The sequence below is a fragment of the Physella acuta genome, unplaced genomic scaffold (assembly GCF_028476545.2).
Source record: "Physella acuta isolate Inbredline_101_S28 unplaced genomic scaffold, ASM2847654v3 ptg001336l, whole genome shotgun sequence".
NCBI lineage: Eukaryota > Metazoa > Mollusca > Gastropoda > Physidae > Physella > Physella acuta.
In genome coordinates, this window is record NW_026732851.1 from 27,418 (window position 1) to 44,500 (window position 17,083).

Below are 17,083 nucleotides of genomic sequence, written 5' to 3' on the forward strand. Positions count from 1 at the left end.
GGAGGGGAGGGGGTGGAGGTAAAAATCGTCAAAAAAAGCGTGACGTCATTTATGGATGACCCCTAGACTAAATGTGTTTTAATTGTGCTTATCATTAACCCACGGTCCGTGCCGCGTGCTGGTAAACAAACAAACGCGGCTCCTGCGGCGAAAGATTTAAACAAAAAAGCTTTTGTTCAGTCGGGCGCGTCAAATATGCTCGTGACGACAACGCCATCGGCCACCTACGGCTGCTGTCGCCTAGCAAGATGGTGTCTTGTTTTTCTTAGGCAAAGGTGATGTTGACGCGACATGAAAGAAAAACAAATTCAGAGAATCCGTCATGCCGAAATCACAGAGTCATCTACACGAGGCTGGGTAAACACGAACGTGTTAATACTTGATGGGCTTATTAAATAAATCAGACAGTTTATAGTGTATCAAACATCACCAAAGTTTAGCGTAACTAAATAATAACTACTCAGACGCATGTTGTAAAATTGATACATTGAGCGGTCAAGCCAATCCACTCATAGTTTCCTCATCGCTTCGATAGATATCATTAAATCTTTATTCGGATAGATTCACACCTTATCCATAATGAACCACTCATTTGAAATCAACACAGAATTTTTATCTAAATTTAAAGCCACAGAAGAGGCTGTCATAGGCATCGGGTCCACGGCTAAAGTCGTACTGGCAACATCAGTCGACGAGCCTGACGTTAAGTTCGCTGTTAAAAAATTCACCCTGTACAAAGTTAACGCCGCTGGGAAGAGGGTCAGTGAGGATTCCATCGTTGCTAGAAACTTCTACAAGGAGGTTGAGATCATGAAGCGGCTGAAGAACCCCAGTGTGATACAGCTTGTTGCCACGGTAACGACCCATAAGTACCTTGCCATTGTGATGCCTTATTGCAGGAAGGGCGCTTTGAGTGTTTTGCTGCCCTCGTTGACTGATGTTCAACAGACGAGGTTCTCTATACAGGTCGGTTATTGCTTTGTTTTCTACAACTTTTTTTTTAAAATGTTAATTAGAACTGGTAGTTCTACGTAGTTGATACGGAAAAACATAATTTTGCAATCTTGTCCGTATGTCTGTCTGTCTGTCTGTGTGTCCGTGTGTAAACACGATAACTTGAGTACCGTTACAGCTAGGTTGATGAAATTTCATATATAAGTATTTTATCAAAATCGTAGATCCGTATCAACTTTTGAGCGATTTCCGATAACCGGAAGTGGTACTTTACCTACTTTGAATTTCTCAAAAGCCTATAACTTGAGTACTATTTCAGATAGATAAATGAAATTTCACATGTAAGTAAAAGATCTAATTCTCTACCTTCTGTTAAATTTTGAGTAATTTCGGTTGACCGGAAGTAGTAATTTACGCTACTTCCGATTTCTCAAAAAACTAATGTAATTTTTTAAAGTACTAATAATATTGCGCACTATTATGCACTTTTTTATTTAGCGTTCACTCGGTGTGCAATTCTTTTGTCTACGAGATTTTATTCTATTTTTAAAACTTTAAGTATTTAAAATGGATTTTAAAAAATCATAAAAAAAAACGTTTTAATTAATAACAAGCTTTTATGTAATGATGCACTAAAAAGTAGAAAATAAATTATAGACTACTATTTAAATAACTATAAAAAAGAAAAGCGTGGGTCACTTTAGTATCTATTGGATACCTTTACTAATGTTAAGGAAGACACCCACGCTTTTCTTTATAGTTATTTAAATAGTAGTCTATAATTTATTTTCTACTTTTTAGTGCATCATTACATAAAAGCTTGTTATTAAAACGCTTTTTATGAATTTTTTTTCAGTACTTTACATGTTTTATTTACAATAGAGTTACATGACTAAAAACCATTGCGCGCCTACTGAACATCACGTTCAGTAGGCGCACAATGGTTTTTGAACGCAGCCATTACGTGATGGCGCAGCTATTGAAGGTGATGACGCGTGTGGTGTGGTTGGCTAGACATGCCTACTAATTCGGTCCAAATTTTTATTAATTCATAAAAAAATAATTAGGCATCCAATTAAGTCAAATTTAGTTTCAGATTGCATTGTCTTCATGTCTTGACCCACGTGTCAAATGTGAATCGTATCGGTGAAGTAGAAGTTTCCGAATTTTCACTCCTGCGTTTCTATCTAGACTGACGACAGACAGACTGGCGACGACAGAGGAAGTGAGTTAAATAAAAGCTTGTAAAAATCATGTTTATAGCCCGAGTTCCCATCCCCTGCTATCTATATATATAAAGCAAAGTGGTCAGGTGCCCGATAGGGCACTTCCCGGCGCAGCAGGCGCGTCAAATTTGGCACGATGGTGCCTTCCGGCTATAGAACATGAAGGCCGGTGACGGTTGGCCGAAAAGTCTACGGAGAGGGGGTCAAAACTGACCTCGACTGACCGGTGCCTTATATGGGCTATATTACGAAAACAAATTTCCTCCGACGACCCCCCTTGAAATTTCGTGAGGTGGTAGGAGATCGCCTTGGGGTGTCACAAAAAACTCGCCATGTCCGGGAAAAATCGGGAAATGGGTCAAAACTGACCAGTCGTAATTCCCTATATAATCTTTGTATTTTATGGGAAAAACAGAGGGTCATTTCAAAACGGATTTTAGGGCACTTACCCTGTTTACATCTGGCTAATTTTTGGCATGTTTATAGGTAAATGGCTTGACCTTTAGGGAAAACTGTCGGTTTGACTCAAAGCCCTCGACGAGGGCTAAAAAGTGACCGCGAGTGAAATTCTCTTTATATGAGATCTATTACGAAAAAAAATTTCCTCCGACGACCCCCCTTGATATTTTGTGAGGTGGTAGGAGAACACCTTGGGGTGTCACAAAAAACTCGCCATGTCCGGGAAAAATCGGGAAATGGGTCAAAACTGACCAGTCGTATTTCCCATTATAATCTTTGTATTTTATGGGGAAAACAGAGGGTCATTTCAAAACGGATTTTAGGGCACTTACCCTGTTTACATCTGGCTAATTTTTGGCATGTTTATAGGTAAATGGCTTGACCGTAGGGCAGACCTGTCGGTTTGACTCAAAGCCCTCGACGAGGGCTAAAAAGTGACCGCGAGTGAAATTCTCTTAATATGAGCTCTATTACGAAAAAAAATTTCCTCCGACGACCTCCCTTGATATTTTGTGAGGTGGTAGGAGAACGCCCTGGGGTGTCACAAAAAACTCGCCATGTCCGGGAAAAATCGGGAAATGGGTCAAAACTGACCAGTCGTATTTCCCTATATAATCTTTGTATTTTATGGGAAAAAAGAGGGTCATTTCAAAACGGATTTTAGGGCACTTACCCTGTTTACATCTGGCTAATTTTTGGAATGTTTATAGGTAAATGGCTTGACCGTAGGGCAGACCTGTCGGTTTGACTCAAAGCCCTCGACGAAAGCTAAAAAGTGACCGCGAGTGAAATTCTCTTTATATGAGCTCTATTACGAAAAAAAATTTCCTCCGACGACCCCCCTTGATATTTTGTGAGGTGGTAGGAGAACGCCTTGGGGTGTCACAAAAAACTCGCCATGTCCGGGAAAAATCGGGAAAAGGGTCAAAACTGACCAGTCGTATTTCCCTATATAATCTTTGTATTTTATGGGAAAAACGGAGGGTCATTTCAAAACGGATTTTAGGGCACTTACCCTCTTTACATCTGGCTAATTTTTGGCATGTTTGTAGAAAAATGGCTTGACCGTAGGGCAGACCTGTCGGTCTCACTCAAAGTCCTCGACGAGGGCTAAAATGTGACCGCGAGTGAAATTCTCTTTATATGAGCTCTATTACGAAAAAAAATTTCCTCCGACGACCCCCCTTGAAATTTTGTGAGGTGGTAGGAGAACACCTTGCGGTGTCACAAAAAACTCGGCATATCTGGGAAAACTTCGTAAAGGGGTCAGAACTGACCAGTTGTATTTCCCAATATAATCTTTGTATTTTATGGGAAAAACAGAGGGTCATTTGAAAACGGCTTTTAGGGCACTTACCCTCTTTACATCTGGCTAATTTTTTGCATACTCTTAGGTAAATGGCTTGACCTTTAGGGAAAACTGTCGGTTTGACTCAAAGCCCTCGACGAGGGCTAAAAAGTGACCGCGAGTGAAATTCTCTTTATATGAGCTCTATTACGAAAAAAAATTTCCTCCGACGACCCCCCTTGATATTTTGTGAGGTGGTAGGAGAACGCCTTTGGGTGTCTCAAAAAACTCGGCATAACTGGGAAAACTTCGTAAAGGGTCTAGAACTGACCAGTCGTATTTCCCTATATAATCTTTGTATTTTATGGGGAAAACAGTGTAATTTCAACACAATTTTTACGTTACTTAACCTCTGTACATCATGCTAATGTTTTGCATACACTTCTATAGATGACTAGGCCGTATGGAAAAACTGTTGGTCAGACTCAAATCCCTCGACCAGTGCTAAAAGATGACCGCGAGTGAAATTCTACTTATATGAGATATATATAAATAAGTTGACGATCGATCCCCTTAATATTATTTGAGGTCGTAGACCGACCCTGGAGGGTAAGAACAAAACTTTTTCCCGTCGGAAAAAGCCATTGTAGTCATTAAATGTGTTTATATATCGTATTTTCTTATATAAGAATAGTAACTTTGTTTAAAAAAAAGTAAACACAGACATACGTCATTCGGTTAATTTTCAAGGGAGGTAACCTTTTTAAATAATTATTTTTCAAATAATTATATACTATTTTAAACAGAAACAGAAAATGACGAAGTATAGCATTTGTTTTAGAAAAAAATAAGTTGTTAATTAAAGTTCGTATCATAATTAAATAAAAAATTAATTTTAAAAGTCAATGTAATATAAATTATGAGATATACTGTTCATGGAACCTCTGTAGTTCTATTTCCATTTTAGTTATAAATTGCGTACTTTCGAATTTTTTCTCTGAAAGCGGATGTTTAAGGACATACTACATCTTCTCTAAAATTATCATTACTGTTTAGATTCAAGCACTCCACGCCTCATCCATCACCAAATAATCAGTATTCAAATTATCAAATTTTTTTCAAAACCTAAGCGAAGCTAGGCAGTATGCCTAGTTTTATATAAAAATATTCGAGAAAGTTTAGGGGAGATCACTCCCGGTTTATTTTTTACACAATTCTTCCTCAAACCTTTCCAAAATGCACCACATAAAACCAAATATGATATTTTAAATTAATTTTAAAAAAAAAAAGCTTCAGTTCCCGCATTAAATTTACAAACCCCAAACCAAACAACAAACCTGATCTTCTTCGATGAAGCTAAGCACCTCTTGAATCTTCCAAAATTGAATGTAACGAATTAGTCCAAAAACACTTATTAATATCTTTACGATTATGTATTATGTAATAATTTATTTAAATTACACGTGAAATATTAATTGGTTTTGTCCTCTTATAATATTACATCACAGATGCCATGAATTACCTACACACTTACTCTTCATAAAAAATATGTTGTTTTTTCTGTTCGGTGAAATTAATGTTAGTTATGTCCCCTTATGTTTCATAGCAAAAGCCGTGATAAAAATGTTAGTTCTTCCCCCTTACGGCAGATAATAGAACCCGTGAAATATAATAATATGTTCGTTTTGTCCCCTTACATTAGATCACAATGCTGTGAAATATTATTTTTGTGTCCCCTTATACCAGTTCACAGAAGCAGTGAAATATTATTGTTGTTGTCTCCCCTTACACCAGATCACAATGCGGTGAAATATTATTGTTGCCCCCCTTATATCAGATCACAATGCGGTGAAATATTATTGTTGTCCCCCTTATATCATATCACAATGCGGTGAAATATTATTGTTGTGTCCCATTACATCAGATCACAGTGCGGTGAAATATTATTGTTGCTCCCCTTATATCAGATCACAATGCGGTGAAATATTATTGTTGTCCCCCTTATATCATATCACAATGCGGTGAAATATTATTGTTGTGTCCCATTACATCAGATCACAATGCGGTGAAATATTATTGTTGTCCCCCTTATATCATATCACAATGCGGTGAAATATTATTGTTGTCTCCCCTTACATCAGATCACAATGCTGTGAAATATTAATTTTTGTGTCCCCTTACATCAGATCACAATGCGATGAATTATTATTGTTATGTCCCCTGATGAAATATTATTGTTGTTTCCCCTTACATCAGATCACAATGCGATGAAATATTATTATTTTTGTCTCCCCTCACACCAGCTCACAGAGGCCGTGAAATACCTCCACACCAAGAACGTCATCCACGGGGACATCAAGCCCCCCAACGTCCTGGTAGACGGGCACGACCACGCCCTTCTCGCAGACTTCGGGCTGTCCCGGGTGGTGCCAAACAAGATGGTGGAGCTGGTGGTGGATTATGGGACACGGTCCTTCAGGGCGCCAGAGACTTTTCGCCAGCTGAGAGTCAATCCCTTTAAGGTACGTTTGTTTGGTGGAGTCAATCCCTTTAAGCTAATTTTGTTTGGTAGAGTCAATCCCTTTAAGCTGGCATGGTAGAGTCAATCCCTTTAAGGTGCTTTTGTTTGGTAGAGTCAATCCCTTTAAGCTAGTATGGTAGAGTCAATTTGTTTAGCAGAGTCAATCCCTTTAAGTAAGGTGTTTTTTTTTTGGTAGAAACATTCCCTTTAACGCCCATTTGAGGTTTTTGGTTGTCAGTCCATTTAAAATAACTGTGTTTGGTAAAGTCAATCCCTTGATGGAGCGTTTATTAGAATGTACAAATCCCTCGACACCACGATAGGGTTAATGGTGATTTATACACAGTGGCGTAACAAGGTCGGGTGTCACCCGGTGAGGCACTTAATGGTGTCACCCCCCCCCCCCAGAGGAGTAGCGACCCTTCCCGGCGCCCGGGGACTAACTTTCGATTTGCTACACCCCCCCCCCTCCCTTCACCCTTGTCGGAATTTGTCAAATTTGCTCTTAATAGACTTTTTAACACTCGAATTAATAACTTAATTAAGTGGAATTATCATAGTTCTCTATATATTTTGCTATTTTTTGCCTTGGTGTCACCCCCGTAAATAGTGTCACCCGGTGCGCCCCCCCCCCCTCGCTACGCCAATGTTTATACACCATTTCTCCAAGTCACTTCCTCCCAAAAAAGTGTACCGAGTATAAATACAAAGTATAAACCCCTTGATTGTCTGTTTGGGGTTTTAATTACTCAAATTAATTATATCAGTATCGCTTCACACATTTTATTTAATTTTTAATTGAAGTTCTTCGCCTCAATTATCTAATCAACAGGCGGATGTGTACTCCCTGGGTGTGACGTTATGGTCCATTGCACTTAAGAAAACGGCTTTTTTCTGGATAGACTACAAAGAGGAGATTACTAAGGCCACTCTTGTACCTATCAGATTGAGGTGAGTTATCTTTTTTAGCTTTTATACTCATAACACAATTTGCCATTATTAGAGATGTCAAAAGTTATTGTACATGTATTAAAGTAGTCCCAGTTTGTTGGAATTAGTAGTTTGGTCATAGAAAGAGAGTTTCTTCCAGGCATCTCTTCGGGGGGTTCAGCCCCCCACCCCCCTCCCCCGAAGAAGGTCTACCGCCCCCCCCCCCGAACGAAATTTAATTCATATAGAAATTATATACGTTTAATAACAGTGTCCGCCCCCACCCGGAAATTTTTATCCGCCCCCCCCCCCCCCCTCCAAAAAAGTTCAAGTGCCCCCGGAGAAAAAAATCTGGAAGAAACACTGGAAACAGATAAGCGCTAATCATTTGCCCGGACTTGCTCTGAAAGGGAATTTCACTTCCGCCTAGTCGTGTAAAATAATTAGGCAGAACTGACTGCATAAAAATTGTATTTTTATTTTTTTTTAATTACATTTAATTATCGGTATTTGCCGGACGAAATCAGAGCATATTTTGAAATACGATTTAGCTACTTCATTAACAGGAAGATGTGTTATATTAATTTAGCAATAATTTAATTTTTTTTTATCTTTGTTATTCTTTAGGAAAGTTGTGTTGTTACTCCTGCAAGAGGACCCAAACAAGCGCCCCAGTGCCACTGATATTCTGCTTGATTTATAAACTCTAATTTGTTCAATTAAAAAAGAGAGACAATACATGTAAGGGAGAGTATTTCTTAACATTTTAAGGAATCAAGTTGCGATTGACATAATAGGGCTTATGATTGTATTAAAATGTGTATACTGTGTTAACTGTGTTGTTAATTAGTATTGGCGTGCAATTTAATTACTACGCTACTATGCTGAACCAAACACTGCTTAATTAAAAAAAATAAACACAAAATAAAACCATTTTTTTGTGTTCGTTGTATGCATTATGAAACAACACTATCAGCCAATCCACGAAGAGAAGTGTAGGTATATTTGATTGGTTGGTTCATACAAGCTCCTCCCCCCTCACCAATCTCAAAGCTGTCAAGCTTGAGTCATTACTAAACGCGAGATAAAGACAGTCTTTGACTACTAGAAATCTAGTACTACTACAGTCGGTACAAACTGCTGCTGTTCTGTCAATTATTTTTCGACATAATTTTATAATCCATTATTATGTCTGGTGGGAGAAATAAATGATTATCTCGTGGCACTGGAGCTGACTTGAGAGGTTCGCTAAGCTTCATCAAAGAAAAGAGTAAATTTAATATTAAACAGTGTCCAATCTAAACTTTAAAATAAATAACCGATGAAAGGAAATAGCCCTTATTTTGAAAGTTAAAAAAAAAAATTAAAAGCAAACAAAAGAAGACATTTTTCAGATCGCAATGGACAGATGAATTATAATTAAATTTACTTGATTAAAAGTTTATTATCAAGTGAACACGTACAAAATCAACGCGATAAAATTTGATTAGAGCACCCCAATGACGGCCAGCAGCACCCCCACTCCCATACGTGGTAGACTTGACTGGTTTTTTTTGCTCAATACTCAGGTATGCACAGCTGTTACAAAGCAGTACAATTCATATCATTTTTTAAAATGGCGATTTAATTCAATACCAGAAGAACTCAGGAACGTGAAAAGAGAAATAATCGAGAAATATTTTTCATTTGATATAATACAAGGGTGATTTCCCCTGTATTAGAACTACTATTTACGCAAGGCCTTTGGAAATAAATTGTCGTGCATAATATGGACTTACTATAATTGAGTTCTCGCTTTTTGTTGATTTTTAATTCGTAAAACATAGGCAGAACCGATCCATTTTTGTTTTCTAAATTAAAAAGGGGCATAAACAGTAAAGGATGCTTTGCCTAAAATATTAAATGGGTTTTTTTCCCTTAGCATGGTAATAAAATAAAAATTAGTTCGCATTTTTTGCTTGTTAAATTGGCTGACATAGTTATTAACTTAAAAAAAAATATATATATGCAACCTAATTCAGTGATCAATTACCATAATATTTTTCAACTTAAAAAAAATTCACAAAAAACGTTTTAACGTAATAATGCACTAAAACTTGGAAATAATCAAAAGCCTGTAACTAGAATACTGTTTATGACGGATAGACGAAATTTTACACATAAGTAAAATATCTAATTCTCTGTTTTATGCTAAATTTTAAGTAATTTCCGGTGAACGGAAGTAGTACTTTACTATGTTTCCGATTTCTCCACAAAATGGCTTATGAATTTATAAAGTACTAATGTTCCGAACTATTACGCGCTAATTGTTTGCAGTTCATTTGATGCGTAATACTTTTCATTTTTAATAAGTTGTGTTAGAAAAACGAGAAAATAGTCGGAAAGAAACACTGCCCCTAAGTGACACATTACCTAGCCTCAGTGGCGTCGCTAGGTTGAATGACATCCGTTGCCGTTGCGGCACCTCATGGCGTCACACAAACCCCACCCCGAATATATATATATATATATATATATATATATATATATATATATATATATATATATATATATATAGTTGCAATTGGTGTCACCACCCCTCCCAATTTACCTAATGGCGTCAATTTGTGCGCACATTAATTATATTAATCCACCCTTTAATTCATGTGCAAAAATCATTGTTTTCATTATAAATTATTAGATTTAGGTCTAACCACCTCCCCGGTTTTTGATTGGCTTATCAGTAGTTCAAATAACTCAATCAACACAATCTTATTTTCCCTCTGTAAAATTTGCAGTTGGTGTCACCCACCTCCCCGGTGATAGTTTTAGAGTATGCACAGTTAATAGTAAAGATGTTTACCTATAGTCAGTTATTAATACAGGTAGATTAACTCTAATTAATCATTAATTAATTAGGCAAAAAGCATATTTCTTTTGGCTGATTTAGAAAAATAAATACAATGCCTATTTCTTAATAATTCTTGTAAGATCGGGTAAACTTATTTGAGTTTTTAAAAACTATTTTGATCACAGTCTGTTGTTTAATAATTTGTTTGTGAAAGCAGTGGCATATCCAATCCATATAAGCCATTTTTAGCTCATTGACGCCATTTCCGTTTATACTGCGCAATGCGCATTTTTACTGCGCAACATTCAGTGAATCAACAGAGGAGTTGGTGTACATTGTTAAATTATGTAAGAAACTTCAGAGAAATAAGCAGCTTGAGCACTATTCATATGCAGGTCTGCTCACTATTTTAGAAATAGCTTTTGTAATTATATTTGAAAATGCAGTTGCACAAACACATGTCACATCCCGATCACTGCAAATTCATTATCTTTTTATGGATCGGGATGTTGTGACTGGGTACAGTTAAGTGTGTCAGGGCCTCGATCTGATGTAGACAACCTTGCCGTGAAAAGTGTAGGGCCAGACGTAAGGATTAAGGCTCAAATTAGGTCGCGTATTGTTCAATGTGTTTGTTCACATACCTAAACCTGTTACCATCCATACTCGGTAGACTATATTATACTTGTGTTAACCCCAGGTGCTATTGTATGAAAAACACATTTGATAATTTATTAGATTTAGAGCTAGAATCTAGATATCTACTAGAGAGATCTAGTCTACTAAATTGTTACCAATAGCCATAATTTAAAGAGATTTCTTGAGTCTAGGTGTCTTTTAGGTAATCCCTTAGTTTAGCGTCGGTTATTATTCCGGAATCGTATAGCAGTAAAAAACAGTAAAACAATGCCAAAGTCTGTCACACACTTCCGGAATTCACCGGGAGTACTGTAAACCATACTTTATTTGGCGTCATCTTTTATTTTTATACAGAATGTTTAAATTTTGGATATATTTATTTTTGTAATCATTTTTACATTTTGTAATCATTTTTACTATTTTCTTAATCTAGATTTTTTTACTTGGTCTAGCAGCTAGATATCTAGCTAGATCTAGATCTAATTAATTAATGGTCGCAAATCCGCTGCAGGCCAAAAACATTAAATTATTAAATTTGACTTCATTATTTATATTTATATTAATATATGTTTTTTTTTTAATTTTTAGATCTACTAATTTAAATCTACTATTATATTTATTCTTGTTTCCTTTAGTCGATTAAACTTAAAAAATAAAACAATTTACTACAATCGACTTTCAATTTATTTATATTTCAATGGTCAAACAAACCATGGTTTACCGTAACTCTATTTACCGAAACTCAACAAACATTACCCGATAATTTCCGACGCTAAACTAAGGGATTACCGTCTTTTATTCCATTCCGTGATTATGTTCAAATTGAAAGAGTAAATTTTATATTTAGTGAATAATATAATGAAAACCCATCTTCATAAAAAACAAAAAGACTTTAAAATATTTAATTGGCTGATTTGGGCAATTCAAGGCCGGGGGTCTGCGTGGTCGAGTCAGTAAAGCTAATGGTTAGCTTTTCTTACTAAATCTAGAATTTACCCAAATTTCAAATTAAACATGACTACTGAATGATAGACATCCATATTTAATCCATTAGGGACTAATTTTGAAGTTTTTAGTTCGTTTTAAACTAAATTACTTAATTTAATATTTATTGACACTCACTGCCATGGACAACACATCTCTCCATGACAACTCTTCTTACCCCTGAAGGCACTTGAAGCTAAAGAGAACCACACATGCGGTTAGACTTTTTAAGTGGCCATGTACCCAGAGTTCCCCACTAGTGATCATCAAATAGCGGTCACGTGGTCAAAAAAATAAAAAAAATTTGGTTGTCATTTTTTGGCCACTCTTATAAAAAAAAGGGTTGACTATATTTGATTTATTTTTTCATAGACTGATAAAACTAATAATGCTTTAGTAGGGAAATCAATTTTGTAATAGGGAAATCTATATTTAAAAAGTTCTAGTATTTTTGATGAAACCAACTTTTAAATTTAGCCTTCATTCTCCAACGCAAATTTTAAAATGCTTTTCTGGCATATATAGCCCTGCCACCTATAGCTTGTTGTTATAACGTGAAAGTCCCGCCATTTTGCGCGTGGTAAACATTTTAAAAACTAATAAGTAGAAGGTCTCTGGAATTTGGCCGAAAAATCGTCGGAAGTCAAGCGTCCGGTCCGGGCGCCATATTGTTGTTAGCAACCGGCCACGCCTCCGGGTTAGCGAGAAATACTACTAATGGTTGCTAATCCGAAAAGAAAAGCAGGCTGAAATCAGAGTCAATGGCACATAACCAGTTGACACGTATCCTTAATTCATTGTGATGGAGGTGTGGTCGAGTCGGCAAAAGCTCATGGCTGATAAATTTTAAAAAGTCTTGAGCTCAAACCCTCTGGCAGATAAGGCTTGATCCCTTCCAACACTAAAAGTTAAGAACGAAGAAGAAAAGCAATTCACATATTGTCTGGAATATTCTCGGTTGTATCTATTTCTAGAATTTAGTGAAGAGATCTTTCTTCCACTTAAGTCAACTCTCTCGCTTGTAAAGTCTATGATGAATTTATTTTTAACATTCAATATAGGCCTAGTAGTTTTTCTTACTATATGTGAAATCTACTCAATTCTCAATTTAAACATGACAACTGAATAAAAAACGTCCATACTTTATCCTCTAGGCACTAATTTGGGGGTTGTAGCGAGTTTAGGCTAAATTATTGAATTTTAAAATGTTTTGTCACTCACAGCTATGATATGACGGATCATCCATGACAACCTGGTTAAAAGTTGAAAGGTTTAACTTTTTAAGTGACCGTGAAATAGATCTAATTTTTTTTCACAAGAGAGTTCCTAAAAGTAGAATTGGCCCGTCTATCGTCGGGATATATTTATAGAGGAAAAACATTTAAGAGAATGTCATCAGAAAAGAATTTTAAAAAAGACAAGACAGAAGTGATGTTTGAATTCTTTTATTTCTTTAATTTTATAACATTTTTTATTGTACAAAAGAGCAAAATAAAAAACCATGCCAGGTAAACGTATCCATTCAAATAGCGGTCACGTGGTCAAAAAAAATAAAAAAATGTGGTTGTCATTTTTTGGACACATCATATAAAAAAAAGTGTTGAAGATATTTGATTTATTTTTTCATAGAATGATAAAACTAATAATGCTTTACTTTGGAAATCAATTTTGTGATACGGAGATCTATATTTAAAAAGTTATATTATTTTGAATGACACAGACTTAAAATTTAGCCTACATTCTCCAAAGCAATTTTTGAACATGCTTTTCTGGCATATTTCGACTTGCCACCTATAGCATGTTTTTATAACGTGAAAACCTGCCATTTTGCTCGTGGTAAACATTTTTAAAAGTAATTCCAAGGAGGTCTCTGGAACTAAGTCGAAAAACTCGCTGGAAGTCATGGTCCGATCCTTACGCCATGTTCTGGTTAGCAACCAAGGACGCTTTCAAGTTAGTGAGAGAACCTACAATATAGGCATAGAATTGAAATCTAGGTCTCAAGGGACTTTATTTGTACATAGCTACGCTGCTAATTCTAACTAATTGGTTTAGGTTCTGTTTTAACTTTTTTAACCGGCCTTAGTCCATGATGTTATTTAGGCTACTAGAACTAGATTCCAAACTTAACTAAGTAGGGCCTATAACTAGCACTAAAAATGAAATAACCATTCAACTAGGCCTATTCATTATCTTTTCCTCTTTGTGCCCAAGACACATGCCGCCACAGAAAGCTCCATTCACTTTTGTCCATTTCTGGCAATTTTCCTAGCAGTCAACCAAGACTGCCTCTGCCAGCTGCTTCTAAGCATTTTAATTGGCCTTCTCTGCTTTCTTTTTCCTTCTGCCTTCCAATTTAACGCAATTCTTCTTTTTTGCTCTTAATGAATGGTAATGACAGTAATGTGGAAGGGATTCTCTCCACCAACACAATAAAGTATTAGGTGTCAATTCGTTATGAGCCATACCGGCTGTTGACTCTAATTTCAGCCTGCTCTTCTATTTGGATGAGCTTAGCAACCTTGGGCTTTATCAGCCCAATTAGCCTATACAGATCAATTAGAAAAATGTGTTTGAGTTAGTTGATGGCTAGCAATTATAGAAAATATAAGTAGCTCCCTGAGAATAATTTAAATTTAAAAAAATTTACTACTAGTTCTGGAGTATTTCTGTTAAGGTTTATGTTTAAGTTGCTAGTTTGACACACTACATACATTTAACTACACAACTTACATACTCCATAGGTAGACTCAAGTAAGGTACAGATATGAATTTTTTAAAATAAATTACTATTTTAATTCCCCCCCCCCCCCCCCCCTGAACAATTTGTTCTACTTTAGCTTATTCCTGGCATTGTCAAACAAATTGGGCAGTGTTGTTTTTGTTTACTCATACTGCTAAATATAGGCATAAATGGTGGATTTCTTATATCAGTGTCTGATTATAGAATCAGGCGATATTTTGAGTCATCCCTTTGAATCCCAGTCAGAGTTCCCCGGCCTGGCCTCACCCAACCCTAGTCCTACCATAAACCTAACCCTAATTTCTATCCAGTAAACTAGGTATTACAACACTGCTGACAACCTAACACATCGATTTTTGGAAGAGTATTATTGGAGATAGGAATGCCCAGTCATCTCTTGATCATTAGACTGTTGACATAGATACATTTTTATAAGTAGTCCTTTTGTCCATTTCATTTTCCATTTTCCTGATGATTATAGATACCAGTGTCCGATAATGGAATCTTCTTTAAAAAAGGGGTGTTGGGTTGTTAGTGTAGTATTGTAATCTCGACTAATTTCCCTTGTTTTCTTTAACTTGCTTTCGTCTCTGTTTTTCCAATCAAATCTTGTGATCGAAATTTCTGGCACTTCCCAGTTAGCTAGCGCGCTGAAATTTTCAGGGAAGCTTTGTTTTGGATGACAATAGAATATTCAATTGTTATTATTACTAAATTGATCCATGGAAACATTTTATTGAGCATTTTAGACCGCTATATAATTGCTATAAAAACGTGGGGAAAAAGGGACATAACCCAGTAACTGTAATTTGATGAAAACAAGGTTCGGTACTCTCCCTCTTTGCTTACTGAGTAGTGTTCACTGGGTGTTTGTATACAAACAACCGTAACAACTGGTGGCCAGTATGGGGGAGACGATATGGTCGAGTGGTTGGGCACACGATTGCTATCCCACTCGACACGGGTTCAAATCTATGTGTTCTAGTCAGTAACGTATTCACACAACGTGTTTTTTACGAGTTGTCTTTTTACGAGACTTTATTGCTATACAACTTTTACGAGATTTTAATGCAAACAAACAGACAAAGACTAAAAAGTAGAAAATAATAATCATTAAAAAAGTTTTAAAAAACCCACGTTTTCTGATTGAACTAAAAAGTAGAAAATAAATGCTATACATCACAATAATGCAAGCGATCACTCTACTATAAGCAATCAAAAACGTGGGCGCCGTGATTTTCTTACAGTTTCTAATACTGTTGACTCTCTACAAGCTCCCTAATAAAAGTCAATAGTATTATCTAATCAATAGTAATGTAACTTTTACTTTGGCGCCCCACGTTTTTCATCGCTTATAGTAGAGTGATCGCTTGCATTATTGTGATGTATAGCATTTATTTTCTACTTTTTAGTTCAATCAGAAAACGTGGGTTTTTTAAAACTTTTTTAATGATTATTATTTATGGTTAGAAATTCAAATTAGGGTTAGGCGTATGGTTGGACCAGGGTTGGGGTTAGGGTTAGGGACAGGGTTAGCATTGACATTATCCAGCCATGTGTGTATTTAGTTAACTACCAGTAACCTAACACCCCTTTTTTAAAGAAGATTCCATTATCAGACACATTCTCCCCATTTTCCTAGTTGCCTTACAATAAAACTTCAAAAAATATTACATTTTTTTCTTAAACTAATCAGTTGAGAAATCTTAATACCTTAGGAGTTTATATAGGCCTAGTAATTACACAATATCAGAGAACCTGAAAACAAATTATTTCAAGTTAAGTTATGCCTACAGTACATACAAACATCCATCTGTAACCTGTTTTTATTTTAGCAGCCATTTGACTGTAGCAGAAAACTAATTTTTCAAATTTTAGTTTAGTAACTTAGAAATATTCATTACTTAACTAAAAAAAAATACCACTGCAAAAATAAAGTTTTGAAACTCCCAATGGTTAATATAGTTTCTTTACCTGCTGTAGGCTAGATATATAAATAGTTAGATTGTAACAGTACACCTTGAGAGCTTGATGGGGAAAGTTCACACATTAATTTCATTTTAAATAATAAGCAAGCGAGTGGTGACATGAAATTTAATAATGCCCATTTTCATAAAATGAATCGGTAACTTGATAATGTGTAACTTAGATTTGATTGGAGTAATTCTATCTACTTTGCCATTACAATATCCAATAGTTGACATAGGCCTACTTCTTAATTGTGGCTACTAATGTAAGAAAACTTTGCTGTAATATTACTGCAAAGGGTCAACATTTGAAAGAGTGTGGCTTGATGATGATGAAATTTGTTAGCAAAACATTACTTGACAGTCTTTATAAAAGTTCTGGTAACTTCACAAGTTATAGACAAATACACGTACAATGGACATGTTGACCCAATATTATTTTTCAGCACACAATGGTGTGGTTATAAAAAGCCCAATAACATATATTTGAGCTTTGCTCCTTTAGTTTTAGACTTAAAAGGGCTTGTTATCCTATTAAAGTA

At 35.9% G+C, this 17,083-nt stretch overlaps 1 protein-coding gene across 1 annotated transcript; it reads left to right on the forward strand.

Moving 5' to 3' along the window:
- Positions 1–579: 579 nt before the first annotated feature.
- LOC131958568 (uncharacterized) lies at positions 580–8,081 on the forward strand. Its single transcript, XM_059323664.1, has 4 exons — positions 580–966; positions 6,231–6,449; positions 7,281–7,399; positions 8,006–8,081. The coding sequence occupies exons 1-4, from the start codon at positions 580–582 to the stop codon at positions 8,079–8,081; spliced, it is 801 nt and encodes a 266-aa protein (XP_059179647.1).
- The last annotated feature ends 9,002 nt before the right edge of the window (positions 8,082–17,083 follow it).

Excerpts from the sequence above, each read along its gene's own strand:
- LOC131958568 (XM_059323664.1), top strand. The coding sequence starts at position 580 with ATGAACCACTCATTTGAAATCAACACAGAATTTTTATCTAAATTTAAA. Across the intron at positions 967-6,230 it reads AGACGAGGTTCTCTATACAG|CTCACAGAGGCCGTGAAATA; the intron begins GTCGGTTATTGC and ends CCCTCACACCAG. Across the intron at positions 7,400-8,005 it reads CTTGTACCTATCAGATTGAG|GAAAGTTGTGTTGTTACTCC; the intron begins GTGAGTTATCTT and ends GTTATTCTTTAG.